The sequence below is a fragment of the Mus musculus genome, chromosome 10 (assembly GCF_000001635.26).
Source record: "Mus musculus strain C57BL/6J chromosome 10, GRCm38.p6 C57BL/6J".
In the NCBI taxonomy this organism is placed as follows: domain Eukaryota; kingdom Metazoa; phylum Chordata; class Mammalia; order Rodentia; family Muridae; genus Mus; species Mus musculus.
Genome location: NC_000076.6, coordinates 79,793,909 through 79,820,981, shown reverse-complemented (window position 1 = coordinate 79,820,981; position 27,073 = coordinate 79,793,909). Strand labels below are relative to the sequence as shown.

Genomic DNA, 27,073 nt, shown 5'->3' with positions numbered 1-27,073 from the left:
CTAGGAGGCCGCACCCCTTCCCGCCCAGGTGAAACCCAAGAACTTCAGCAACCTGGCTCTACACACTTTTTTTTTTTTTTTTTTTAATTTGTTTCTCTGGGAAAGTCAAGAACATGGGGGTGAAGGGCGGGGCCTTGCCACACGTCAAAAGCAGAAGGGGGCAGCAAGGGCACTTCAGCCGAGGCTCAGGGCTTGAGGAACTCAGGCAGACTCAAAGGAGGAGGAAGACGGGGGTGCCATGACCACGGCCATAGCTCACCCTCAGGAAAGTGCGCCTCTCCTCCAGGCCACGGGAAGGACAGGACACAGACCCCGTGGCCTCTGCTTGAGCCCCTACTGTAGCTGCGGGTAGTGACGGGGCCCGCAGGAGGCCCTGCACCCTGCTGCACACCAGGCTGGGGTCCCAAGGAAAGGGACCTAGACCAGGCGTGGTCCTTTGAAGTTGAGTCAGCTCCTGTGTGCAGGGTTGTGCCTCTGGGGACCAAAGTGGCTACTGCTGCCTGCCCGAAGGTTGGTGACCCTCTGCCAGGCTCCCGTCAGGCCAGGTGGCAGATGGGGGGGGGTCCCTTACTCCCACCCAAAGTGTGTGTGGAGCAGCCTAAACCTGCCTGGATATGCTAGGTTTTGTGGCGCTGGCAGACATACCCACTGACTTCTAGGGTATGGGGGTATGTGGGAAACCCAGGACCCTGGTCCAAACCAACTAGAGAAGAGGGCAGAGGTGACCCCAAAGCTCCCAAAATTAGCACCAGGAAGAAGGGCCCAGTGTGTGCATGGTGGGGGTGGGGGTGGGACTCAGGACAGGGAGTGGCTTGGCTGGCCAACAATGACTCCATCCTGCGGGTGATTGTTCTATCCCCGGTGAAGAGTTTCCCCTGCTTTGAGCTCTGCTACCTATGGGAGGGGATCCACAGGTGCCCATCCTCCTCCCTAGAACTTCAAGACTTTGAGTCCCCAAAGAACTGTGGCCTCACTCCACCTGCCCACATTAGGTCGCTGGCGCCTTGGCCAGGGAGACCCTTTCTGGTCCCCTCGAAGACTCCCCAAAAGTAACGATAAGGCACAGACAGGCTGGCCTGGGGCGGCAAGGGGACACCAGGCTGGGACCACGGTGGGCATAAGCCGCCTGTGTAAACCTGCTGTGACCTGGACTGAGGGGTCCCCATTCTTAGAGGGGCTGATATGGGCTGGCCTGTCTCTCACCAAGGGGTGACCCACGGCTCAGAGGTTCGGGGTGAGTGTGGAGTGTGGTGACGGGCAGAGCACCCCCCACCCGAGACTCGAGGTGCATAGGGATCACACACGTGTCTGGGGCCTGTGAGGCGGAGGGTGAGGGTGGGCAGGCGCCGGGGAGGGCCGGGCTGCTGGGTTTGAGTGTGGAGCATAGGACGGGGACCGGGGACTAGGGTGCCCCGACGGCTCACATGACAGAACAACATCTACAGCGAGGCTTCTTCATGTCAAGATCCTGGGTGTCGCTGGGCGTGGTCGTGGGCCCCGTCTGGTTCTCCTCCTTGGTGGCCGGGAGCTCAGCAGCGCTGCCATTGAGAGGTGCGGGCTCCCTGGGCGTGGCCGCGTCTTCAATCACCACCAGTTCAGCCTTGATGGTGTCCTGCAGGCCCAGTACCTTCTTGGTTTCTGCTTCATCTTCCACGTTCTGATAACCCATGAAGACCATGGTGACCGGGGGCTCCTGACCGGGCTGGATGCCTGGTGGGCCTGATGTGGCCTCTCCTGGTTGAGCCTCAACTCCTGTGATCTCCCTTCTGGACGGCGTGGTCCTGGTGACATCCTCTGCGAGTCCCCGAGGCTCCGCTGGCCCAGCTGTGGACCCTGCCTCGCTCAGTGTGACCTCATCGGCCTTGTGAATGAGTTCGTCCACCTCGGAGGAACTTAGAGGCTGGATCCCGTTCTCAGCGATGCCGTCCACGGCATGGACCACTGCGTGGGGACACAGAGAGAGTGTTAGCAGGCCGGCGCTGGGGCAGAGCCCGGAGGCTGAGGCAAATACCAGCCTTGACAGCCAGCTCTGGTGGTAAACATCTGTCATTCCAGCGCTCAAGGAGACTGAGGTAGGAGGATTACCACGCTCTCCTGCCCCAGCTTCCTGGGTGCTGGGACAACAGGTATGCACTATCAGGCCTGGCTGTCACTTTCTGAGTTATGAGGATCTAAATAAGGACAATGTCTCCTCACCGACGGGAACAGCTGTCTACAGCCCCAGAGCACACCTGAACCTCAGCTCTGCAAACTCCTCTGGGATCCTAGACTTCAGGAGGCGCAGATAGGGTGGTTCCAGGAATCTAATGAAGGGTCAGGGCTACCACCCTCAGATGTTAGCTTCCCAACCCCTGGAGAAGAGTCCCTGTGCCTGGTCTCTTGGTGACACTGGAGGTGCAGAAGGTGGGGTCGAATCTCTCCCATGGGCCTGGGCCTCTAAGATGAGAATTCAAGCCATCAGTCTCCACGGAAACAGATCTCCTGCTGTTACCAAGCAACCAGGGTCCAGTCTAGCTGGTTCTGGGTCCCCAGAGAGACTGTGCAGAGGTGGGTGGAATGGCCCAGGGTGGAGCCCTGTGGAGTCACTCTGGGAGTGGCAATGGATATCATCAGCCTTGCTGTCCTTCATAAACAGTCACATCCACTGGGGCCAGCAAGTCCCACGTCAGTTACACCCGAGATAAAGCATGTGTGCACACAGAAACATGCCCAGTACTAAACATACACAGCACAGTCCTTCCACACTCTCTGACACACACATAGCATGGAGGGACCTTAAGGACACCGCGTTTGCTCAGTGAGAAACCCAGACACAAAAGGCCACATAGTGGGGATCTCCGTGATAGGAACTGTGTGAAAGTGCAATCCTGAGACTCTGTGTGTGTGTGTGTGTGTGTGTGTGTGTGTGTGTTCATGGGTGTAATGGAACGGGCGATAGCTTGTTGGGGTGGGGACTTCCTTTGGGGTAATGCAATGTTCTGAAAGTATATAAAATTACTGTACACCAGGGGCCAAACCTCCTAAATCACAAACTGTAAAAAGGAGAATTATATGGTATGTATTTATTTCTTTAAAAAAGGGATGGGGTGGGGACCAATTTGACTTTATGGTTCCTGCTAAAAAATGTCCCGGATTAGATGTATCTAGTTTCCTCAACATCACTTCCCCACAGATCCGTCCATTAAACACCTATAATGCCAGTCAGGAAAGCCAGAAAGACCAACTTAGAATTCCACAGGGGGTAGGATGGAGGTGAAGGCTTAGGGGTGGAGCCCCCACCTAGAATCCCCCAGTGAGGGGCTGGGGGCATGATCAGGGGTGGAGCCTTGCCTAGAATCCCCCGGTGAGGGGCTGGGGTGTGGTTAAGGGTGGAGCCCTGCCTAGAATCCCCCAGTGAGGGGCTGGGGCATTAGTTGTTAGCCTTTGCCTAGCACTCTGGAGGCTCTGACTTTTATCCTTAGCATCCAGACACATAAAATTAGATCACTTCTATACCAATATCCCTCCACCCAGGCCACCCATCGATTTCAGGCCACAGTCCCTTCTCCCTTGTAGCTCAAAGCCCTTCTTCTTCTTGTTTTGTTTTGTTTTTAAAATTTATTTATTATGTATACAGCATTCTGCTTGCATGTATGCCTGCAGGCCAGAAGAGGGCACTAGATCTCATCATACAGCCACCATGTGGTTGCTAGGAATTGAACTCAGGATCTTTGGAAAAGCAGCCAGTGCTCTTAACCTCTGAACCAACCATCTCTGCAGTCCCCACAGCCCTTCTTTCAGTATTCACCGTCTGCTCACCTCAGGGCCTTTGCACAATCTGTGGCTCCTGCCAGGTGCTGTTTCCTTCCCTTGGCTATGCAACTGGGGGCCTCTGGGAAGCTCCCTCCTTGCTTCAACTTTGAGTGGCAGTTAAGAGCTTTACAATGAATGGCTGAACCTGCCTCTAGATTTCACCTCAGTGCTCAGCATACAGCCCAGGTTCTGAGTGACTAACCAGGCCAGGAGAAAGGGCTGGGCAGGGCAACCTAGGCTCTGCAGCAGGCACAGGCTTCTCATACCTTTTGTTTCGTCCTCGTAGACTTTCACGCCCTGAGGGAGTGGGTCCCGGGGGAGCACTGTGGTGCTGGACAGCACCCTGGTCTCCCCGGTCACCTTGTCCTTCTCGACCGTGATCTCCACCGAGTACATGGCTGATACGAGAGGCACGGGGTTACCCCACGACCCATCTGCCCTCAGGTGCCCCCCGCCGGGCTACGGCCAAGCCAGGGAAGAAAGATAGCGGCAGAGCCAAGCAGCGATGGCAGTCACGCCAGGGATGCTGAGCACACTGGGATGCTGAGCACACCCCAGATGCAGCCCTTCCCACTCCAGATCCTTCCATAGCTCTGGATGACAAGGGTTCAAGTATGCATTCTGCTCAGAACCTAGAGCCCATGCTAATGTCCCACCCCAGGACCCCATGTCCTTCCATCTATGCCCACTGTGTCCCGCTGAGCCACTAGACTCTTCCTGGTCTTGAACTCACAGAGGTCTACCAGTCTCTGCCTCCTGCATGCTGGAATTAAAGGCGTGGCCACCATGCTCAGTGAGATGAATTTTAACAGCAGCTGCCCATGTTCCTGCCCAGAAACCTCTTCATGGTACTCTGAGAGATGCCAAACCCTAGGGGCCACATCAGACCTCACACTGAGCCAACTGAGCTCCCAGCACTCCATCTCAGCCTGCTGTCCATCCCCATAGGCTGGGCCCTCTCGCGGTCACCTCCAGAAACGTCTAGAACTTTCTGCTGCTGACCCACACATTACCCCACCACCAAGGCTGGGACCCAGCATGGCTCCCTGGCCCAGTGGTCTCTTCAGTCCTGGTGTGTTCTCTGTGCAGCTATGAGGGGTAACTTGTAAGCACGCGGCTGAGTGAGTATCCCCGCTCTTCCCAAGGCTGTCCTCCTGGCAGCTCTGGGGCCCTGAGAACCGCTCACTCCTTCCCGATGCCCTCTCTCCTTTTCTGGCACAGTTAATTGATCAGCCACTCACACCCGCCAGAATACCAACTCCTCCTCTTTTGTGTCTGTCTTCATAAGCATTTGTTGAATGAATAACTGATTGTAAGTTAATCATTTGACTCTGTAACTACATACCTACTTACAAGGCTGCCTGCTCCATTGGGCAGGATGTGTGCACTCTCTACAAAGTCACCGGCTTGAAGAGATGGGGGATGGGAGCCACACCTGGTGTTATTACAACAGAGATTCTGAAGGCACCTTCTGAATTATGGAACATCCCCTAGTCCTCCTGAACTATGCAAGAAATTCTAGGCCTCCTGCTGTCTTCCTCTCCCTGGGATGCTATAATAGAGTACTCACTAATCCCTTGTTTTTCTGGGTTTTGGGTACAGAACATGTCAGGTCCTCCTACGTGAGGTCAATGTGATGCTGGGACCCCTGGAGCAGGCAGGATGTGATGCAAGCATGGTCAGGCATGTGGGAGCATGTTCAGCCTGTGCGCCACCCACCCCCCAGGTCCCCAGGCTGAGGTTAGGGATGAGGTTAGGGCACTGGGTTAGAGCCCCCATGCTGGGCCCGTCTTCTCAGAGAAGCCTGGGCCAGTCACAGCAAAGCAAATGGGCTCTGAGGTCACTGGACACCCTGCCAAGGGCACGTCCAGGTGAACCCCACTCTGCAGGATCCAGACAGAGCCTCAGGTGGTAAGCTAGACACCAGGTAGGGATGGGGGTGACACACCTGCTTTCATCATTGTGGATCCCCCTGGACTCCGCACCGGTGTGGACGTGCGATTCTCTGCATGGGACACAGGGTGGAGAAAGAGATGGAGTCAGAGACAAGATTACAGGATTCTCACAAACATCTCTACAAGAACATGAATCCAGACATGGCCAGATCTGCATATGGCCTAAACAACCAGAACATGTACTGGGACCCCAGACCTCCAACACATGCACCTGGATCCCAGGCCCTCAACATTTATACCTGTACCCCCAGGACCCCAATACAATGCACCTCAAACCCCAAAAATGCATCTACACCCCTAGATTTCCAACACATTCATCTGTACCCCAGATCCCAACACATGCAACTGCACCGCACCTTTAGACCCCCCCAACACTTTCTCCTATACCCGCAGGGCCTCAGTACACAGAACTGTACCCTCAGACCTTCAATACGTGCACCCACACCTTCAGACCCCCAACACGCCATCTGCACCTCAAACCCTTCAGACTTCTGACATTGCCTGGGTCCCAGACCCCAACACACGACTGTCCTCCAGAGACCACAGCTACATCCTCCAGCACTGTGCATGCCCAGGGCCCCTCACCCCACAGCCAGCCCAGCTCAGCCTCAGACTCCTCATTATTCAGCCCAAAATTGGCTTTCACAGAATCCCTGAGAGGCCTGTGTAGATTTTCTTTTAATTATTAATTTTTAATTCTACAGCAAGACTAGGGGACACTCCCTATGAATAATTAACAGCAAATCAGGTCAGAGAGTCCTAGGGCTGCACTGACAGCCATGTCTGCTGCCCTGGGCAGAAACACATGCTCAAAAATCAGAGAGCTGAGACGGGTGTGGTGGCACACACCTTTGATCCCAGCACTCAGGAGACAGGCAGGTGGCTCTGAGTTCAAGGCCGCCTGGTCCTCAGAGGGACTTCCTGACAACCAGGACTATGTAAAAACCTTGCCTCAAAAATAGATAGATAGATAGATAGAGAGAGAGAGAGAGAGAGAGAGAGAGAGAGAGAGAGAGAGAAAGAGGGTTGGGCTTGGGCTCAGTGGACAGAGCTTGCTTGGCATGTAGGAATCCCTGGTCCCATCCCCAGCACCACACAGACCCGCACACTGGCACTGCCAGCCCCAGTAATTGGGAGGCGGGGCAGGAGGATCAGGACTTCAGGGTCCTTATCAGCCACAGTGAATTTGAGGCTAGCCTGGGACTTTTTTGTTTGTTTGTTTTTGTTTTTTTCAAGACGGGGTTTCTCTGTATAGCCCTATATAGATCAGGCTAGACTTAGACTTAGAGATCCATCTCTCTCCGAAATCCTGGGATTAAAGGTGTATGCCACACTGCATGGCTGAGACTCTGATTTTAAAAACTGTATTTATGGGGCTCGTGGGTAAGAGCACTTGTTGCCCAGGACCTGGGTTTGGTTTCCAGCACCCGCACAGAGGTTCCACCAGCACACATGGTACGGACACACATGAAGGCAAAACAGTCATACACATAAAAATAATAAAGATAAACCTAGGGAAGATATTTCTAAAGTGTATTTAAACACAAGACATAGACATGTCTTACATATACATATATATTTTTTTAATTAGTATTTTCTTTATTTACATTTCAAATATTATTCCCTTTCCTAGTTTCCCCTCTGAAAATCCCCTATCCCCTCCCCACTTCCCCCGCTCCCCAACCCACCCACTTCTGCTTCCTGGCCCAGGCATTCCCTATACTGGAACACAGAACCTTCACAGGACCAAGGGCCTCTCCTCCCATTGATGACCAACAAGGCCATCCTCTGCTACATATGCAGCTAGAGCCATGAGTCCCATCATGTGTTTTCTTTGGTTGGTGGTTTAGTCCCAGGGAGCTCTGGGAGTACTGGTTAGTTCATATTGTTGTTCCTCCTATAGGGCTGCAAACCCCTTCAGCTCCCTGGATACTCTTTTTTTTTTTTTCCCTCTGTGTAGCCCTGGCTGTCCTAGAACTCGTTATGTAGACCAGGCTGGTCTTGAAATCAGAGATCCACCTGCCTCTACCTCCAAGTGCTGGGATTAGGTGTGTGCCACCACCGCCTGGCCATCTCTCTTTTTTAAAAATGTGTGTGTGGGGCTGGCGAGATGGCTCAGTTGTTAAGAGCTCCGACTGCTCTTCCAAAGGTCCTAAGTTCAAATCCCAGCAACCACATGGTGGCTCACAACCATCCGTAATGAAATCTGATGCTCTCTTCTGGAGTATCTGAGGATAGCTACAGTGTACTTACATATAATAAATAAATCTTTAAAAAAAAAATGTGTGTGTGGTATGTGTACTTATTCATGAGGACGTGTATACAAATGTGCGTGTGCACACAGAAGCCCAAAGTTGACAGTCTGTGTCTTTGTCAATTGCTTTCTACCTCTCAGGCAGGGTATTTCCTAAGTGTATTATATCTTAGGTGCGTAGGTGTGTACATGAGTATGCAGATGCTCATGGAATCGGGTCCCCTGGAGCTGCCTGACATGGGTGCTGGGAACTGTACTCAGGTCCCTGGAGGCGCAGCTTGACCATTGAGCAACCTCCCAATCCTGCCTGTTTCTCGTGGAGCCTGAAGTTTACTGATTAGGCTGAGCTGGTCTGTCAGTGAAGCCCAGGTTCCTCCCACCGTGGCCCACTCAGCACCGGGATGACAGCGGTGACAGTTTACAGATGTTAGGCCAGAGGCCAGCCGGCTGGGGACTATGACACAGAGAGTGGATGTGGCCAGGGCACTCCTCTGGTCTCCTCCACCGCAGCCTGATCCATAAAGTGTGCTGATTGAGAGTTCTTCACCCTCACCCACCATCCCACATCTCACCACCAGAGGGCACCAGAGGCCGCATGTCCTGGCTGGAAGCTTACCTTTTGGGGTACCCAACGGAGTCTGCAAGAAAGAGGGAAAGGATTAGAACTGTCCACTCAGCCTCCTCCACAGCCCTAAGCTTCATTCTCGGCTGGAGAATGAGGCCGTCGGTCTGACAGCCTTAACCTCTAATGGGGTCTCCAGCAAAAGCTGTCAATTTGTGCTTGGAGAACTCCTGTTCAATCTTCAAAACTCACACCCTCTGGGAAGCCCGCCCACCCTCCTCATGGCCCTAGATGCTTTGGGGGAAGGGTGGGCCGCCCAGTGCCCAGGGATTCCCTGAGACTAGGTCTGGTCCTTTTCCCAGCTGACAGTGCTCATGTGCCAAGCGGCTGGGGTCAGCACTCAGAAGGACATTTTGGTCTCCCCAACCCAGGGTAGGACAACAGGCAAGGGCTGGGCTAGCTCTCCTTAACAGTAGCAGAGCAGTTTCCCAGTATGCACAGCGCCTTGAGTTCATCCCCAGTCCCGCCCCTACAGATCTCCTGTCAGCTGTGTGGCCTGGAGAGAAACCTTTAACCTCTCTGGCCTTGGGCTTGGTCCTTTCTCCATCACACAGAGGTGTTTAAAACTTTTATGGGCAGGTGTGGTGTCTTAAACCTTTAATCCCAATGCTCAGGAGGCAGAGGCAGCAGGATCTCTTCGGGTTTGAGGCCAGCCTCGTCTAAGTAGTGAGATGCTGTCTCAAAAAACAAAACTAAATACAAACCAGATTGCTTATTATAATTATGATTGGAGAAGCGGTGTCCTGGCTACAGATGGGGAAGTTATTCCTACCAGAAAGGTATGAACATTATGGTTATTTAGTTCATGGGCATACACACAGTACATGTTCAATAAAACACAGCATCAACAGGGCCAGGAGATAACCCAGTTCATAAAACCATGCCAGCCATGCAGTGGTGGCACACGCCTTTAATCCCAGCACTTGAGAGGCAGAGGCAGGCGGATTTCTGAGTTCGAGGCCAGCCTGGTCTACAAAGAGAGTACCAGGACAGCCAGGACTATACAGAGAAACCCTGTCTCAAAAAAAACCCTAAACAAACAAACAAACAAAACAAAACCATGCTAGACAAGCAGCAGGGTCTGAGTTCTGGTCCCTGCACCCTGCCTGCAAAACGCACAAAGGAAGGCAGAGACAGGAGGAGCCTCAGAGCTCCCCGCTGAACCGGTGAACAGGCTTAATGGGAGAACTTGTCTCAAAAATAAAATAATAGATAAATAATAAATGAAAGAAGTTGGGTGAGGCTGGAGAGATGGCTCACAGCCTAAGAGCACTGGCTGCTTCCACAGAAGACTCAATTCCGGTTCCCAGCACCCACACTGGGCAGCTCTCAATCACCTGAAACTCCAGTTCCAGGGGGTCTGACGCCCCCTTCCGGCCTCCGTGGTCACTGCACTCATGTGCACACACAAAGACACATGTATAAACACATAATTTAAAATAAATCTTTTAAAGTCAGGTATGGTAGTACATGCCTTTAATCAAGAGGGAGAGGCAGGCAGAGATCTGTTGAGTTCAAGGCCACCCTGCTCTACAGAGAGAGTTCTAGGACAGCCAGGGCTACACATAAAAAGCAGCATGCACAACTGGATATGGCAGCGCAGGCTTGCTGAGGTTGGTAAAGGGAGAGCCTGAGTTCTATGCCAGCCCAAGCTGGCATGTATACAGTGAGATCCCATCTCAAAAGAGCCAAAACTTCGGTCAGCAAGATGGTGGCTCATGGGGAAAAGGCACCTGCCACCAATCCTGAAGACCGGAGTTCAATCCCTGGGACTCACGTCAAGGTTGAGAAGGTAGAACTGACCACCAGAGGGGTTCTCTGGCCCATGTGACATGTGTATGTACCCCACGTGATTAAAAGTAAGGATACTTCGAGATCAGCCTGGTCTACAGAGCAAGTGCTAGGCATCCAGGGCTAGACACAGAGAAAACCTGTCTCAAAAGACAGAAAAAGAAAAAAAAAAAAGAATATTAGGCTAATTTTTTTATTAGGCTAAGATGCAGATCAGTAATTAGGGGGTTGACTAACATGTCTCAGGCCCTAGGTTCAATGAACAATACTTCCCCCCAAAAAAAAGAAAACAAGAAAAGAACTGAGAATAAAAAAAATAATAAAATTGGGCTGGTGAGATGGCTCAGTGGTTAAGAGCACTGACTGCTCTTCCAAAGGCCCTGAGTTCAAATCCCAGCAACCACATGGTGGTGGCTCACAACCATCCGTAACAAAAATCTGATGCCTCTTCTGGAGTGTCTGAAGACAGCTATAGTGTATACACATATAATAAATAAATTAATTAATTAAAAAATAAATTAATTAAATTAAAAAAAGCGCAGGAAAGTCTGAGGGTGGGGTTCATCTGGGGCCAAGGCCTGACTGTAATGGCCAACAGACAGGCATAGAAGTTGCCTCCACAGCCGGGCATAGTGGCACACGCCTTTAATCCCAGCACTTGGGAGGCAGAGGCAGGCGAATTTCTGAGTTCGAGGCCAGCCTGGTCTCCAGAGTGAGTTCCAGGACAGCCAGGGCTACACAGAGAAACCCTGTCTCAAAAACAAACAAACAAACAAACAAATCTAAAAAAAAACAAAACAAAACAAAAAAAGAAGTTGCCTCCACATACAGGAAACTGAAGCTCAGAGAGGTCAAGCAGTTCCTCTCAGGTTGCACAGCCTCCACACCCATGCACTGAGGAAGGGGTTGGTTTTGCTCAGGACCCCGCCTCCTCAGGAGTCTCTCACCTGCTGAGCGTTCACCAAGGTTTCTGACTTTTGCTCCTCCTTGGCTGGGCTTGCAGACTGGGGCCGGCCTGGGCTGGGGGCTGCTGAATTCTCCTTTGAGGCAGCTGGGGCTGACTCTCCAAACTCCAGAACATCGATCTCTTTCTCGAGCCTGGAGGGTGAGAGAACACACACAGAGCCCCACAAACTCAGTCTGTGTTTGTTTTTGTTCTTTTCTCTCCCGAGGACAGGGTTTCTCTGTGTAGCCCTGGCTGTCCTGGAACTCACTATGTAGACCAGGCTGGCCTTGACCTGAGATATTTGCCTGCCTCTGCCTCCCGAGTGCTGGGGTGACAGGTGGGCCCCACGATGCCCAGCTCAAACCTAACTTCATCTTTCTTCTTACATTTACTTATTACCACATAGTGTCTGTGTGTGTACACATGCCACGGTGTCACCAGTGTGCAGGGTGCCGTGTGAGTTCTGGGGACCAAACTCAGGTTGTCAAGCTAGGCCGCAAGCACTCTGGCCACTGAACCATCCTGCCCAGCCTCCATTTGGGTGTTTTACCGCACGTGCAGCCCTGGTCAAACAGCGGGGCTGGGATCCACCCAGGGCTGAGTCTGCTTCAAATAAACTCCCCTCTCTGTTTTCCCATTCAAACCTGACAGGAAGTGTTAGCGTTGTAGGGACAATGGAAAAATATGTGTCACTGTCACAAGCATCAGAAGACTTCAGTACAAACAAATAACTAGGACAGAGCCGGGCAATGGTAGCGTGTGTCCCGTGCGCGGCAGGACGCTGCAGGAGGGGAAGCAGACAGTCTTAAGGCAGTCTGAGATCCTGGTTCAAAAAAGCAAGCCAAAAAAATATAGGGCTGGAGAGATGGCTCATTGGTTAAGAGCACTGACTGCCCTGCCAGAGGTCCTGAGTTCAAATCCCAGCAGCCACATAGTGGCTCACAACCATCTTTAATGGAATCTGATGCCCTCTTCTGGTGTGTCTGAAGACAGCTACAGTGTACTCACATAAAGTAAAATATATGAATTTTAAAAGATGGAGGCAGTGAGGGGGCTATGAGTGTGGTCAGGATGGAGCCCCTGATAGACTGTGGGTGTGGTGAGGGTGGAGCCCCTCTCTAGAATCCTCCAATGAGGGACTGGGGACCTGGCCAGCGGTGAGCCTAGGCCTAGGCTGGTTTTAGTCCTTAGTTCTATCAGCAGGGCAAAACCCAAACCAAAACCTCAGAAAACACTCAGTGGGACCCCTGAGCTCCATAGGGAGGGAAACTGAAGCCCCGAGCCTGCGGGCAGGCTGCACTTAGCTTTCACATTCAAGAGAACCCCAAATGCTATCTTTGACTGCTCCTCCTGGACAAGGAAATCCTGGCTAACCCCATAGGCAGGGCCTCGGGGCCTCTCACGGCCAGGCTGAAAGGACTCTCACATGGGAGTCCTTTCCTTGCTTGCAGGTACTGTAGACGTGAGTGAGTCATTTCCTGCTAGGCTGACCCCTCTTCTCCAAGCCAGACCCCTACCAGCCTGCGGAAACACTTGCGTTTTGTTCCAGGCTGCAGGGAAAGGCTATTCTCCCCGTCCTGTCCCCTCTACGGCTTCCTGTGAGACCATCTGCCTCTGTGGTCTCTATTAGAGCTGTAAAGGCCAGCTGGGCTGGCGCCAGGAAGCCCTCAGGGAGGCTGGTGACGGTCCTTCCCTTCCTTCGAGACTTCTGCTTGCCCAGGCCTCCTCACACCTGCTCCTGTGTAGGGATGTCACAGGGGAGGAACGCTAGGTTGTAGCTGGAGGCTGTGCACCGTGTGATTCTTTCTGAGACACATGGAAAGCTCCACACTGTGACACCTGCCCATTTCTGACCCATCCATCTGGACTCCCCCATCATGTCACCTGGACAGGCCCCCTTCCCTAATGCTCACCTGGTGATGGATTCCTCCAGGCCCCGGGCTTTCTGCTCATCCTCCTGCATCTGTTTCCTCATGTCCTCGTCGCCCTCTGAGGCTGAGGATGGTGTCCCCTCCAGCAGCCAGCGTTCCCTCAGTGCCTTGGACTAAGGTGGCAGGGAAGCGGCTCAGAATTGAGGTAGAGTTATGGTTGGGTAGGGCAAAGTTAGAATCGGGACTCAGGTCAGAATTATGAACGTGGGTCACTCACTGTCCGGGTTAGACTGGAGGACATAACTGAGATTACAGTGACTTTAGCCCCATCCCCAGGTCACATATGCCAGTAGTCCCATGCAGGCTCCACATAGAACTTCACAGACCCACCTTAGACAAACAGCCCCCATAGGTCTGAGTCCATCCCAAAGATCAGTGCTCAAATAGATCTGGAGGCCAAAGTGTTCCTCCAGGCCCTGGCCCACGCCTCACCCACAGGCCCCGCCCACAGGCTCCACACAAGGCCACGCCCATAGGTCTGCCCAAGACCCCGCCCACATGCTCCACCCAAGGCCCTGCACACAGACCCCACCCAAGGCCCCACCTGCTTCACCCCCTCCACTACAACCCTACTACCTTCAGGTACTGCAGCTGTCTTCGGTCATCCTCCAGTTGTCTCCGCTTGCTCTCAATCTCTGCCTGCTTCCTACGCTTCTCCTGTGGGTGCAGACCAGGTCAGGACAACCCCGGTCCCGGGACCACAACCACCCCGGTGTTACCCAGAAGACTCAGCACCCCTGCGAACCAGCACTGCCAGGTGACCCAGACATGGGAACATTTGCAGATTGTAAGCCTGGGTTGTGACAAATGCCAGTCTCAGTTTCCCCACCTGTCCCCCAAGGGGGCCAAAGGTCACATGAAAACAAAGGACCCCTATTTTCATTTCTGGGAACCCTAGATAACGCTAGTAGCTGCATCCAAGTTCTGAAGCCTAGACTGTGCATCTAGGATCCTGCCCACCCTGCTTGTGACCCCAGGACCCAAATGGGAAGAACTCACAGCGATGGCTTGAAGCCGCTCCTGCTGGGACGCCGTGTCTGTTGCCAGGACCCTGCATATAGGAGACAGAGTCAGGTCCTTTACTGTAGCCGATGAAGGGCCACCCTTAACCCTAGATTCCCTATCAAGTGGGCCTCTCCCGGGCTCTCTCAGAGGCTCTGTCTAGAGACCTGGGATGGATATAGGAAAAGGGGGCATTAGGTTTGGGCCATGAAGAATACATCACCAGGCAGCAAAATTAAAGAGGGGTGTCACCTCCGAGGACAGACTAGAGTTCATGTCGAAATGACCCTCAGGGACCCTCCCTCAACCAGGTCAAGCTTAGGAAGGATCAGGGACCCCCATCGGCCACTTGACCCTGCAAAGTAGATGACAGAATGGTAGAATCTCAAAGCAGCCGAAGATTGGACACGCAGCAAAGCCCCCGCAAAGCCAAGATCATCTCCACCTTGTTCTTGAGACAGCTGGCCAAAAGGGTTAGGCTCAGACACCGCCCCAGCTCCCCGACTTTCCTGATGCCTTCCTTATCTCCACAGACTGAAATTACAGCGATGCACAACACCCTTGGCCTGGGGTGAAGCTTCCCAGAACGCCCGCTTAAGGCTTCTCTGTACCTCTCGGGGCCTCAGTTTCCCCATCTGTGCGACTCAGGAGCAGGAGACGCATGTAACTCTGAGCTGGCCTAGGACCACAGCAGGGAGGCGGTCGGTCCTGCAACCCCCACCGGAGAGCTGCCTCCACCCAAGTCCACCCAGACAACCTGGAGCCAGCGACATCTCCCCACCCCCAACCCTCGGGTTTAGTTTCCTGACCTCACTAAGGCCTGTGAAGTGACCGGCTCCCACGCCCTGACAGGTGACCCTGGACAGCCTGCTCCCTTCCTGGCAGGAAGCACCTTCCCCTCAGTGCCTCCCTGGGGGCCTGGTAGAGCGAGCCCACACTGATTTATCTATTTTTACAGGCCTGGGAATGGAATCCAGGAACTTTTTTTACCTGATAAGCAGGGTCTCTACACCTGACCCCGCCCCCCAGCTCATCATTGGGGGATTCTAGGCGTGGGGTGGGGGGTGTCCATCTCTGACCACACCTCCAGCCCCCTCACTGAGGGATTCTAGGCGGGGACCCAATCTCTGACCACTTTGTGTGCATGCACATTTGTACACACATAGACACATGGGTGTGGAAATCAGAGGCCGATCTCTGGTGTTATTCCTCCGTCACTACCCAGCTTGGTTTATAAGACAGTTTGTCACTGGCGAGGAGCTCCCTGGTGAGGTTAGGTTGGCTAGCCAACTGTCACCCACACCCCAATTACTGGGGTTCCAAGCACAGGCCACCACACGGCCATACCTGGCTTTAACATGGGAGCCAAGATTGACCTCAGGTCCTAGTGCATAGGCAACACTACCAACTGAAGAACCTCCACTGCCTCTCACTGGTATAGTGAGATAGGGTCTCAGGGAGCTGCCCATGCTAGTCTGAAACATGCAATCCTCCTGCCTCAGCCTCAGCGAGGCTGGCTTCCACAGTGGGTTTCGGGAGAGGCTGGTCTCAGCTTGGCTTTGGGGACCTTACAGGGTCCATGGGAGCAGTCTTTCTTGGCTACTTTCTTCCTATGAGGCCCACTTCTTATTTCCTTACAGCCCCAAATGTCCCTGACCAAGCCAGACTTTTACTGTCCCCTCCCACTTCTCTGCCTCCCTGCAACCGCTCTATACCCAACAACCCAAACTACCTTCTCATAACAACAACCCAACCCTGCCTCTCTCCTTCACTCACATCATCCAGTGAGAAGTCTGGGTCTGGTGTGGCCAACTTGCCTGGGTCCCGGGTCTCCCTACCTCCCTACACCCAGGCCTTTGCATCTCCTGGGAGCCGCCTGCTGAGTTCTCTCAAGGTGGAATGCTGTGTGCAGAGGGGCTAGACACAGAGGGGCTGCTGTGCAGGCAGAGGTCACTCAGCACTCCCTCCTTTGTCCTTCTAGGAAGAGCGCAGAGGTGAGAAGGCCTTCTCCAAGGCCATCTCTTTTTTTTTTTTCGAGACAGGGTTTCTCTTTATAGCCCTGGCTGTCCTGGAACTCACTCTGTAGACCAGGCTGGCCTCGAACTCAGAAATTCGCCTGCCTCTGCCTCCCGAGTGCTGGGATTAAAGGCGTGCGCCACCACGCCCGGCCCCAAGGCCATCTCTTAACCCCAGGACCTGGGAGGCAGCAGGCGGCTACATAGTGAGTTCCTAGAGCTACATAGTGAGACTGTTTAAAAATAAAATCCAGGGGCTAAAGAGATGGCTCAGCAGTTAAGAGCACTGACTGCTCTTCCAGAGGTCCGGAGTTCAATTCTCAGCAACCACATGGTGGTTCCTAAGCATCTGTAGTGAGATCTAACGGCCTCTTCTGGAGTGTCTGAAGACAGCTACAGTGTACTTACATATAATATAAAATTGAAAAGATTAAAGACCCTCGGGAAGAAGGGCCACGCTGAACTACCCACCCAGTGTCTAACTCCCCCCATCAAAGAATCAGGTGGCCACAGGCGGGACATAGGGACAGCTGTGGGCGGGTGAGACAACAAAGCCGTCAGTGTCCTCAGCTGGACGGCCTGTCCCCAGTCCAGGGCCTGATGAAAGTCAAGCGGACACAGCCAGCCGACATAGAGGCAATGTCCCAAGAAGACAACTTCCATCCCTCAGTCCCTTCCTTTTCCATATTGTCGCTGCTTGGTCACAAGTACAGTGCGCGCAGCTGAGCCCTCCCTGCGCACCCCTCCCCACCCCCAGGCGCCACTGCCACGGTGGATGGCGGGCCCGCGGGAGGCGGTCGCCCTGGCAACCTCGCTGTCCCCATGGCAACGCGAGGCCCCGAGTGTGGAGGTGGAGCCTGCGCTGAGCATCCACCCCCGGCCCAGTGCTAGGGGGCTGCGAGACATCCAGTAGCTTTAAGGGGTGCGGGGAGAGGGCGTTTTACTCCTATTTTGGTTTTGGCGTGCCCACACATCTCCCTAGAAAGGGTCCGGACAAGGCAATGAAGGTTAAGAGGGAAGAAATATGCAAATCATTAAGCCCAAATCATATCTACAGGCGCAGCCTGTGATTTCAGCAATAGACACACTGAGGCAGGAGGATAGTGAGTTCAAAGCCAGCCTGAAAAACTTGGTGTGACCCGGTATCAAAATACAGAGTGAAAAGAGACTTTGGGGCTGAGGTAGAGATGGTGGGAGTTGCTCCAAACATGTAAGAGGCCCAGGTCATCCCCGCATTCAGGAGGATGGGGTTCCGGGAGTCAGTTCAAGGTCATCCCTAGTTACACAGAGAGCTGGGAAGCAGCCTGGGCTATGTGGGACTCTTATCTCCAAAAATAAAAATAAAAATAAGCAGGGACATAGTGGCAAAAGCCTTTAATCCCAGCACCCCAGAGGCAGGCAAATCTCTGAGTTCGAGACCAGCTTGGTCTACAGAGCAAGTTCTGGGAAAGAGAAACAATGTCTCAAAAAACAAACCAAACCAAAACAAAAAAGGTTTTATTTTATATGTGTGTGTGTGTGCAAATAGAGCGGGGCACAGTGGCGGATGTCTACCATCCCTGTGCTTGGGAGGCTAAGCAAGGGAACTTTCAGTAAGCTTGAGGCCAGCCTGGGCTACACACACCCTGCGAGAAACCCCCGTGGGATGACCTTTGGATTGGGGTAGGGGCTGGGAAACACCAAATAGAGGCCATATCTACAAAGGTCTTGTATAAGCATGGAGAAGCTGACATTTAGTTTTAGTGAGACAGATGGCGTGCTGCCAGCTGTGTGTCCCCAGCCAGGTGACTTGTGGTCTCTGCTGAGCCTGTCCTGGTGCCTCTGGAGATGGAGACAGTGGGCACCAGCTCGGAGCACCCCATGCCCATTCAGCCTGCCACTCAAGGAGTCGCACCTTCTGGGGATTATTTTCGGGCACCCAGTGGGGGATCTGGGCTCCTTTGCTGCTTTGTGTGGGCGGTTGAGGACCAGGGAGGGCCTCATCTCCCAGCTCCTGAGATAATTCAGCTCCAGATGAGATAATGGGAAGCCAGTGACAGCCCAGCCCAAGCCTTGGCTTCCAGTTTTGTTTTTGCAAGGCCCAGAGAGGTTATGCAACAGGCCCAAGGTCACCCAGCGGCCAGGGCGGCTCAGGCAGGGATGGGGTGGGGGAGGGGCACAGGGGGTGTTGACCATGCTTCTCCTTCCACAGCCTGGGCAGCTCCAGTGTCCGGCAGGGCAGCAATGAGAGGGATCAAGCTGGTCAGGCATGGAGCCCAGTGCCCAGAACATTCCTGAAGCTAAATGAAAGGAAAGCGCTGATGGTAACCTTGGCCGGGAGGGGAGGGGGCGGTGATGAGTGGGGACTGACAGGGCAGCCCTTCCCCCACTGAAGCCTCCAGTGTGGGGTTGCCCAATCCACCTGTCTGGCACCCCCTCCCCTCGGAGCACCCCGTGTCTCCTGGGCTCTTACTATTTGACACATTTAGAAACACGCAAACCACCACCACCACCACCCCAGGCTCTAAACCCTAACCTAACCCTATCCCTTAGGCTGGCTTTCCCTTCTTTTCATCAGCTCCAGCCTTTCCATCCCCCAAGATAAGCTGGGCACAGCCTCTTCCCCCAGGGAGCTCTGCAGGGAGTCTCCTCAGGCTGGAGGGGAGACTCAGTCATCTCCCAGCAGGGCAGGCCCATGCCAGGGGAATGGAGACTTTGGCCACTAACCTGTGGTTGGATGAGAAGCTGGACCCTGCCCTGGATCCTCACAGGTGAAATGAAAACTCAGGCATATTCTAATGCAGAGATCAGTTTCCACAGACACGTCGTTCCCCCCCCCCCCCAACACTTCCAGGAGCGATCCTCAAACATCTGGAGCCTGCTGTGTCCCCTGAACCTTGGTGCTTGCCATTCTGCCTCCCCCAGATCTCACCCAGGCCACCCCTGACCATCTTAATTCTCAGCTCAAACACTCCTTAGCCCTAACCTCCATGACTCATGACACTTCATCATTTTTTGTGTCCCATAAGAACAAAAAGAGCAGGCTGGCAAAATGGCTCAGCGGGTAAGAGCACTGACTGCTCTTCTGAAGGTCCTGAGTTCAAATCCCAGCAACTACATGGTGGCTCACAACCAACCGTAATGAGATCTGACGCCCTTTTCTGACGTGTCTGAAGACAGCTACAATGTATAATAATAAATAAATCTTTGGGCTGGAGCGAACGGAGTTGACTGGAGTGAGGAGTGAGCAGGGGTCCTAAAAATTCAATTCCCAACAACCACATGAAGGTTCACAACCATCTGTTCAGCTACAGTGTACTCACATACATAAAATAAATAAATCTTAAAAAAAAAAAAAGAACAAAAAGCGCAAAGCTTCAGCATATGTCACGGCACGGAGTGACGGAACGACAGGAGCGGCCGCACCCCTGCACAGTGTGGGGCTCCATCCGGAGACTGGAAGCTGAAGACCTAGGGTGGAGTGACTGCTGCCGGTGGGAGCTTCATTTTGGGGTAGTGGGGTGTTGTGGCGCGGTGGGTCTCAACCTTCCTGCTACTGCAACACTTTCATACGGTCCCGCATGTTGGGTGGGGGTTGGGTGACCCCAATCATAAACTTATTTCATAGTTACTTCATAACTGTAATTTCAGTACTGTTAGGAATGTGGGCATCTGCGTTTTCCCATGGTCTTAGGTGACTCCTGTGAGAGGCTTGTGGGGCTGTGACCCGTGGGTGGAGAACCACCGCTGGAGAGCAGATACGTTATGGTCAAATACGTTGCATCAATATGTAGGTTAATGTCCCTTTACAGGAAATGGAAAGGGACCAACTTAACACAAAATGCAGTTGATTCAGGTATACACAGAACGCCATCTTTTCTCTGCAGCAGGGTCTCGGGTAACCCAGGGCACAGCTGGACTTTGTACGAAGCCAAGGATGACCGGGAATTCCTGACCCTCCTGCCTGTGTCCCATCCATGCCTGCTTTCTGTGATGCTGGGAATGGAGCCCAGGGTTCATGCGATGCCAGGAGAGTGGCCTCTCCAAGGGACCTCAGCCCCAGAAGCACTGCATGCTGCATACTCGACCTGCTTCAGGAGGGACCACCGCAGGGCCAGGTGCAAAATGTTCCATTTAAAATGCAGCGCGGTTTCTTACGTTTCTGTGTGTGCTTGTATGAGCGTATGTGCACCACGTGTGTGCAGCTGCTGGCTGGCTGAGGCACTAGATCTTGTGGGACCAAGGTTGCAGGGACCTGTGAGCTGCCTGTGGGACCAAGGTTGCAGGGACCTGTGAGTTGCCTGTGGGACCAAGGTTGCAGGGACCTGTGAGCTGCCTAAGGTAGAGGCTGGGAACAAAACCCAAGTCCTCTGGGAGAAGAGTACTTGCTCTTAACCCCTGAGCCATCCCTGCAGGACCCAGGTTTCGGATTTTAATCCAGCTTTGATGCACACCCTGGTTCCCTAGCACTCAGGAGGCTGAGGCAGCAGGAGGCGGTGTATGTGTGTGCCCCAGGCTAGCCCATCTCAAGGAGGGTGGGGAGAAAAAGAGATTCAGATTTAGAGATTTTTAGACTTCCAGTCCAGAAGTTCATTTCAGACTAAAAACCACTTTTGGGACCAAGGAGAAGGGCTCAGTGGATAAAGGAGTTTGCTGTCAAGCCTGGCAACATAAGTTCGAGCCCCAGGACCCACAGAAAACAGACTTGTGAAAATTGTCCTCTAACTTCTTCTGCTCATGTCTTCTGTGTCATGCATGCCCATTCCATACACACAAATAAAATGTAACTAAAAAATACTTTTAGGAAGCCAGGAGAAGGTTCTGTGATTAGAGCACCAGCTGCTTTTCCAGAGGACCCAGGCTCAGTTCTCAGCACCCACATGGCAGCTCACAGCATGGGTAACTCCAGCCCTAGAAGAGCCAATGCCATCTTCTGGCTTCTGGCAGTGGTGTCATGTGCACAGCACTCATGTACATGCACAGAGAGAGAGAGACACACAAAGACACACATAAAGACACACACACACATACAGACACATACACACACACAGAGAGACACACACACAGACACACAGAGACACACACACAGACAGACACAGAGACATACATTCAGTCACACGTACATACAGAGACATACAGACATACATACAGACACACGTACATACAGAGACACACACATACATATAGACACACATAGACATACACACACACACACACACATATATACAGAGACACAGACACACATACAGACACACATACAGACACACACAGAGACATACACACAGACACACACACAGACACAGACACACAGACACACACACACATACATTTATTGTTTTATTCATATGAGTGTTTTGCTTGCGACTCTGTTTGTGCACCATGTCCATACAGCACCCTCAGAGGTCAGAGAGGGTGTCAAGTCCCCTGGAACTGGAGTTGCAGACAGCTGTGAGCCAACCATGTGGGAGCTGGGTCCTCTGCAGGAGCAGCCAGTGCTCTAACCGCTGAGCCGCCTCTCCAGACCCATAAATAAGTAAATAAATCCACGTGGGCGGGATATTCAGTTCTGCAGTTAAGAGCACTGGCTGTTCTTCCAGAGGATCCAAGTTCAATTCCCAGCAACCACATGGCCACACCTGCCTGTAACTCCAGTTCCAGGCAGACCAGACATACATGCAGGCAAAACACCAATGCACATAAAATAAAAACAAACAAATCATTTTGTTGTTGTTTTTTTGTTTTTTTGAGACAGGGTTTCTCTGTGCAGCCTTGGCTGTCCTGGAACTCACTCTGTAGACCAGGCTGGCCTCGAACTCTGCCTACCTCTGCCTCCTGAGTGCTGGGATTAAAGGCGTGCGCCACCACACCCAGCTCAAATAAATCATTTTTTTAAAGTCTGCATAGTGGTGCACTTCTTTAATCCCAGCACTTGGGAGGCAGTAGCAGGCAGATCTCTGGGAGTTCCAGCTCAGCCAAGGATAGATACACAGTAAGACTTTCCCTCAAAAAAACAAAAGCCAAAACCCACACAAACAAAATTTGAACAACTCCTTTGAATAAGCGGTTGTGGAGAAGGGGCTGACGGTGACTGTGACGGTTAATACTGTCAGCCCAACAGTATCTAGAATCAACAAGGAGACAGGCTTCCGGCTGACTAAGCAAAAGTCTCTACACTTGGTTAACAGAGTGGGAAGGCCCACCCTGACTGTGGTGGTGCCATCACAGGTTAGGTTCCTCAACCAAGGAGGAAGGAGACCAGGAGCTGAGCCTGGATGATCAGAGATCACCTCTCTCTGCTTCCTGACTGTGGACTCCGCCCCCGCCACGCCTGCCGCCACGCCCTTTCCCACATGATGGACAGTAGGAACTGTGGTCAGAGCTAACCCTCCCTTAAGCTGCTTTTCCCAGACGTGAGACAGGACACTAATGTAACAATGGCTTATCAACTCATATTTACAGGTACAAAGTCATCCCTTCCTCCAAGGCCCGAGCAAGAACAGGCGTGGGTCCCCATCCATCTCCTAGTACTGCCCTGAGACTTCTACAAATGGAGGATTTGAACACAAATGGACAAAGTGGTGTGAAAAGGGCTTGCTGCACAGCATGAGGACCCGAGTTCAAACCCCCAGCACCCACATAAAAAAGACAAAGTATGGTGGTATGGGCTTGTCATCCCAGCCCTGAAAAGGCAGAAACAGAAGAATCCCTGGAGCCCATTGGCCAGTCAACACACCTTAACTAATAAGTTCCAGCCCAACGAGAGACGCTGTTTCAAAATGTAAGGTGGTGGCTCACGCCTTGATCCCAGCACTTGAGAAGCAGAGACATGCTGATCTCTGTAAGTTTGAGGCCAGCCTGGTCTGTTTATCAAGTACTAGGACAGCCAGAGCATAGAGGGAACTTGTCTCAAAACAAAACCACCAACCAAACAACAGTGATTACAAACAAACCCACAAACAAATGAGAAAAAGAAAAAAGACAAAGGATGTGGTCTCATCTTCCCGTGGTAGGTGTCAGACTCCAGCCTCTGTGCTCCCCGATTCCCCACATCTCCATCTAGCCTCTGCCTCCTTGCTGGGTGCCAAAGGCCTGGCCACACCCTCCACAGCTGTTTCTCACATCTGGTTCCACCGGGCTGCTTCCTCCCAGAAATCCAAGCTGGGGCTTGGGCTCCACTATCACCAGTCTGACCCAGGGTCAGGCACGCTCGCACGTTCTGGCTCCCGGGGCCCAGCCTGCCCCCCCTCGCCCCACCGCGCCTTTGCTGCTCAGACACCAACGGTGGCTACACAGCCTGCAGGCGTTGGGACCTAAGCGCACACGCCAGTCTAGCCAGCAGGTGCGCCAGTCTGTCTGAGTGGCAGGTCCTGGAGAATCCTTTACAGAAAAGGCTCAGATGGGATAGACGGAAACAAAACAAAAACATTTCTTAGACTAGGAGACTGAGGCAGGAGGGTGGAGAATTTGAAGTTAGCCTGTGCTACACAGTAAAAGCCTGCCTTGGGGAGGGGAGCATCTTAAAAAAAAAAGTCAGAAAGCTGAGGCAGGAGGATTAAGAAATTGAGATTGATGCCACTCTGGGCTTCATGTCTCAAAAAAAAACCAAAGAGCATAAAACATAAAACAAAGACCATAAAACAGCAAGGACAAGGCTGGCAAGATGGATCAAGCGAAGAAGGTGTTTCCCACGAAGCTGCAGGACCTGGGTTCAATTCCTAGAACCCATGGGTTGGACAGACAGGTTGACCTGCAAGTCCTTTGACCACCCCCCCCCACATGTGTCATGTCCTCACAATAATAACAAACTAAAAACACAACAACAAAAATCTCTAAATAAAGAAACTATACTCAACATTTCTCCAGCCACCTTCCCTGTTCTGAGGCTGGTCGGCCAGTCTGCTAACTCCTTCCTTAAAAACCCACATTTAGGGGGCCAGCGAGATGGCTGTAGAAGGGCTTGCTGTCAAGCCTGCCCACCTGCGTTCAATCCCCAGAACCCACGTGGTGGAAGGAGAGAACTGACTTCTGAAAGTCAGACTCCCTCCAACTTGCTTACTTGCCCACACACTCTCCCACACTACACACAAATAATTAAAAAACAAAAAACAAAAACAAAAAAAACCACCTCACATTTCAAACTAAATTCCCTTATACTGTAGAAAAACATTACAGAGTTGCCCAGGCGGACATGCTCAGCTAGAGTATGAAGGTGCAGGGACCAAATAGATACAAATAGAACCAAAGCTTGCTCTGAAATTGAACTATCAGTGCAGACCTGGCACCAAGAGACTGACGGGCAGAGGGAGGGGGAGGGGGAGGTGGGGGCGGGGTAGGTGGGTGGGGTTAGGATCCAGAGAGAACCTGGTGAAGGTTTCACTTCTGATCATCCCCATTCCTCCATTCTGTTAGTTCAAACTTGTTGCCCCAGGACTCCAGGGGGCTGAGGCAGGAGGATTGCCACAGTTTCCTGGTCACCATATCCGCCACCTCTCTTCAAAAGTATTTTTTTATTAGGTCTTTAAATTTTTCAAAGCTTTATTTCATTTTTAGAGCCTGTGTGTGGGTTTGTGTATATGCGCGCAATGCCTGTGGAGGTCAGAAGAGGGCATCAGATCCTTTATATCTAGAGTTACAGGAAGTTGTGAGCCACCTTGGGGGTGCCAAGAATCAAACTGGGGTCCTCTCCCTGTCCCCACCTCTCACCTGACACACAGGGTTTCTCTATGTATCCCTGGCTGTTCTGAAACTCACTCTACAGACCAGGCTGGCCTTGAACTCAGAGATCTGCCTGCGTCTGCCTCCTGGGACTAAAGGTGTGTGCTACCATGTCTGTAGCAGTAAGCTTTCTTACACACTGAGCCATCTCTCCAGCTACCTCCTTTAATTCTTTAATGCATATATTTACTTTCTTTTTTTTTCTTTCTCTCTCTCTCTCTTTTTTTTTTTTTTTTTTGGTTTTTCGAGACAAGGTTTCTCTGTATAGCCCTGGCTGTCCTGGAACTCACTTTGTAGACCAGGCTGGCCTCGAACTCAGAAATCCGCTGGCCTCTGCTAGGATTAAAGGCGTGCGCCACCACGCCCAGCATTACTTTCTTAAAATTTAAAATGCTTTTTGCTGTTGTTTAGCTAGGGTTTTTCTATGTAACCCTGGCTGACCTGGAACGCACAGAGACCACACACACACACACACACACACAGACGACCTTTAAAATGCAGCACGAGCATCCTCTTTCTGCTAGCCTTTGCAACCATCTCATGTTCTGGGCCATGAAGTTCATCAAAGGAATGAGTTGCAGTGAGTTTAGCCCTTGTGGAAAAGGATTGTGGTGGAAGTCAGGTGTCCAAGACTGGCCTGGTCGGTCCAGATGGCATTCACCCCACCTGGTGTCAACTGGAAACCTAAGAGAGGTTTTCTCTCATTCTCAGCTACTGTAAGAGATAGACTGCCACCCAGGGAGAGCCTTTCAGCAGGTGCTAAGGGCCTCTGGGTATGCTGTGTGGCTCTGGGCTATCATCTAGTCCCCTCTGAGCCTTAGGATCCCCAGTGGGAAAAAAGGCTAGAAGAACAGGAAACAATAGGGGGCCTAACCAGAAACAACCCTTTCATCTGCTGTTCTGGGTGGGAGGTTCTGTCACCTGCCCACTGACCACAGCCACACCCCACACCCGGGCCTGGCCCCCCACTGTCAGAGGCTCTCTTGGGCCAGGCCAGCAGAACAGATAAACAAGCCAGGGGATGTGGGGCAGGCAAGTGCAGGCCCTGGCTCCCCTGAGCCCCTGGCTGGGCTCCCGGGGCAGGGCGGAGGAGCAGCCAGGCCTTTGTCTGGGCTTTCTGAAGTAAAGGACGCCAGGGCTGGGTGTCAGCCTTCTTGGCCAGGGAAGGATGTGACAGCTCCCACCCATCGGAGGGTGTGGCGGGTCACGGGTTAATCCCAAGAGGAAAGTTGTCTTGCACAAAACACACCCAGAGAGGGAAGGGCAGGGGGAGCGGTCACCAGCCAAGTCGGGCTGGCCAGACTGCTCTGTCCCAGCCCTGGCTTCGGTAAGGACAGGCTCCCTGTGTGGGATGCCCCAAGACACCAAGCAGGCAGATTTGTGACCTAGAAGATGTTTTCCTACCACCAGGCTTGTCAAGCACCCCTAGACCACCTATCTTTCCCACCTGTGGGAGTAAGGGGCTTGGGGGACACCCTCACGTTGCCCAGAGCGGGCTGCATGCCTGAACGGGCCCCGGTGCGTATGAAATCTTCCACTGCCCATCGCTTCGCAAACCCACACAAACAGACCCCAGCTCACTCAGACTAGGTTTGGGGACTGGGTTCCACCATCATTTTCAACCTCAGTCAGCCACTCCTTTGAGTCACACCATCTGGTCCCCGCTTTTTCTGGGAAGGGGGAGGGGATACTCTTAGAGGGAAAGGGGGAAATCTGATTAAAGCTTCTGTCAGGGAACCGCCCGCCTAGCTCTCCACAGAAATCTACCTCTCCAGCCAGTGGCAACTCAGGACATCTAAGGGGTCGGAATTGGTTTGGCCAAGAGGCTGCGGACCCAGAAGAGGCCACGAGGAGGGCAGAGCGCAGGAAGGACCGACAGAAGCGCCAGGAGCAGCAAGCCGAAGCTGGGGGAGGGGAAGCGGGGAGCACCCAGCCTCTTGAGTAAGGGTCCCATTACTTCCGAAGTCCCGCAGCCTCTTGGGGGGGGGGCGCCCACCCACAGGTGGCCCAGCTTGGATAAAGGGTCTTGCGCGCGCGTGGGCCTCTCTCCTTTGCATCCTGCAAGAGATGT

General features: G+C 52.7%; 2 protein-coding genes and 1 long non-coding RNA gene across 12 annotated transcripts in view; 2 read left to right on the top strand and 1 right to left on the bottom strand.

Annotated features, from left to right (window-relative positions):
• Positions 1-66: 66 nt before the first annotated feature.
• Palm (paralemmin) overlaps positions 67-27,073 on the bottom strand; it is a 27,344-nt gene continuing 337 nt past the window's right edge. Inside the window, exons 1-9 of one of the 4 annotated variants that reach the window (XM_017313830.2) lie at positions 14,905-14,988; positions 14,291-14,342; positions 13,868-13,948; positions 13,274-13,404; positions 11,362-11,512; positions 8,618-8,639; positions 5,741-5,797; positions 4,059-4,190; positions 67-1,941 (exon numbers count right to left, since the gene is read on the bottom strand). In XM_017313830.2, the coding sequence (XP_017169319.1) occupies positions 1,421-1,941; positions 4,059-4,190; positions 5,741-5,797; positions 8,618-8,639; positions 11,362-11,512; positions 13,274-13,335 (945 nt within the window). In that variant the 5' untranslated portion in view covers positions 13,336-13,404; positions 13,868-13,948; positions 14,291-14,342; positions 14,905-14,988 and the 3' untranslated portion in view covers positions 67-1,420. Of the gene's footprint in view, positions 1,942-4,058; positions 4,191-5,740; positions 5,798-8,617; positions 8,640-10,400; positions 10,556-11,361; positions 11,513-13,273; positions 13,405-13,867; positions 13,949-14,290; positions 14,343-14,904; positions 14,989-27,073 lie in introns of those variants that run through there. The other 3 variants (NM_023128.4, NM_001161747.1, XM_017313831.2) reach the window with 3 other exon arrangements.
• On the top strand, positions 13,942-23,144 carry Gm40713. 4 transcript variants are annotated; one of them, XR_003949015.1, is made up of 6 exons: positions 13,942-14,048; positions 14,827-15,145; positions 18,500-18,611; positions 18,866-19,058; positions 20,175-20,405; positions 22,747-23,144. It is a non-coding gene; the product is annotated as a predicted gene, 40713 (long non-coding RNA). The 4 variants fall into 4 exon arrangements; XR_003949016.1 differs by lacking the exon at positions 18,866-19,058; XR_003949014.1 differs by having other exon boundaries at positions 18,500-19,058.
• The window catches only part of Prss57 (protease, serine 57), a 13,211-nt gene continuing 12,435 nt past the window's right edge, over positions 26,298-27,073 (top strand). For all 4 annotated transcript variants that reach the window (XM_006514199.4, XM_006514200.4, XM_006514201.4 and 1 more), the window contains exon 1: positions 26,298-26,943. The gene's annotated coding sequence lies outside the window, so the exon portion shown is untranslated. The remainder of the gene's footprint in view (positions 26,944-27,073) is intronic.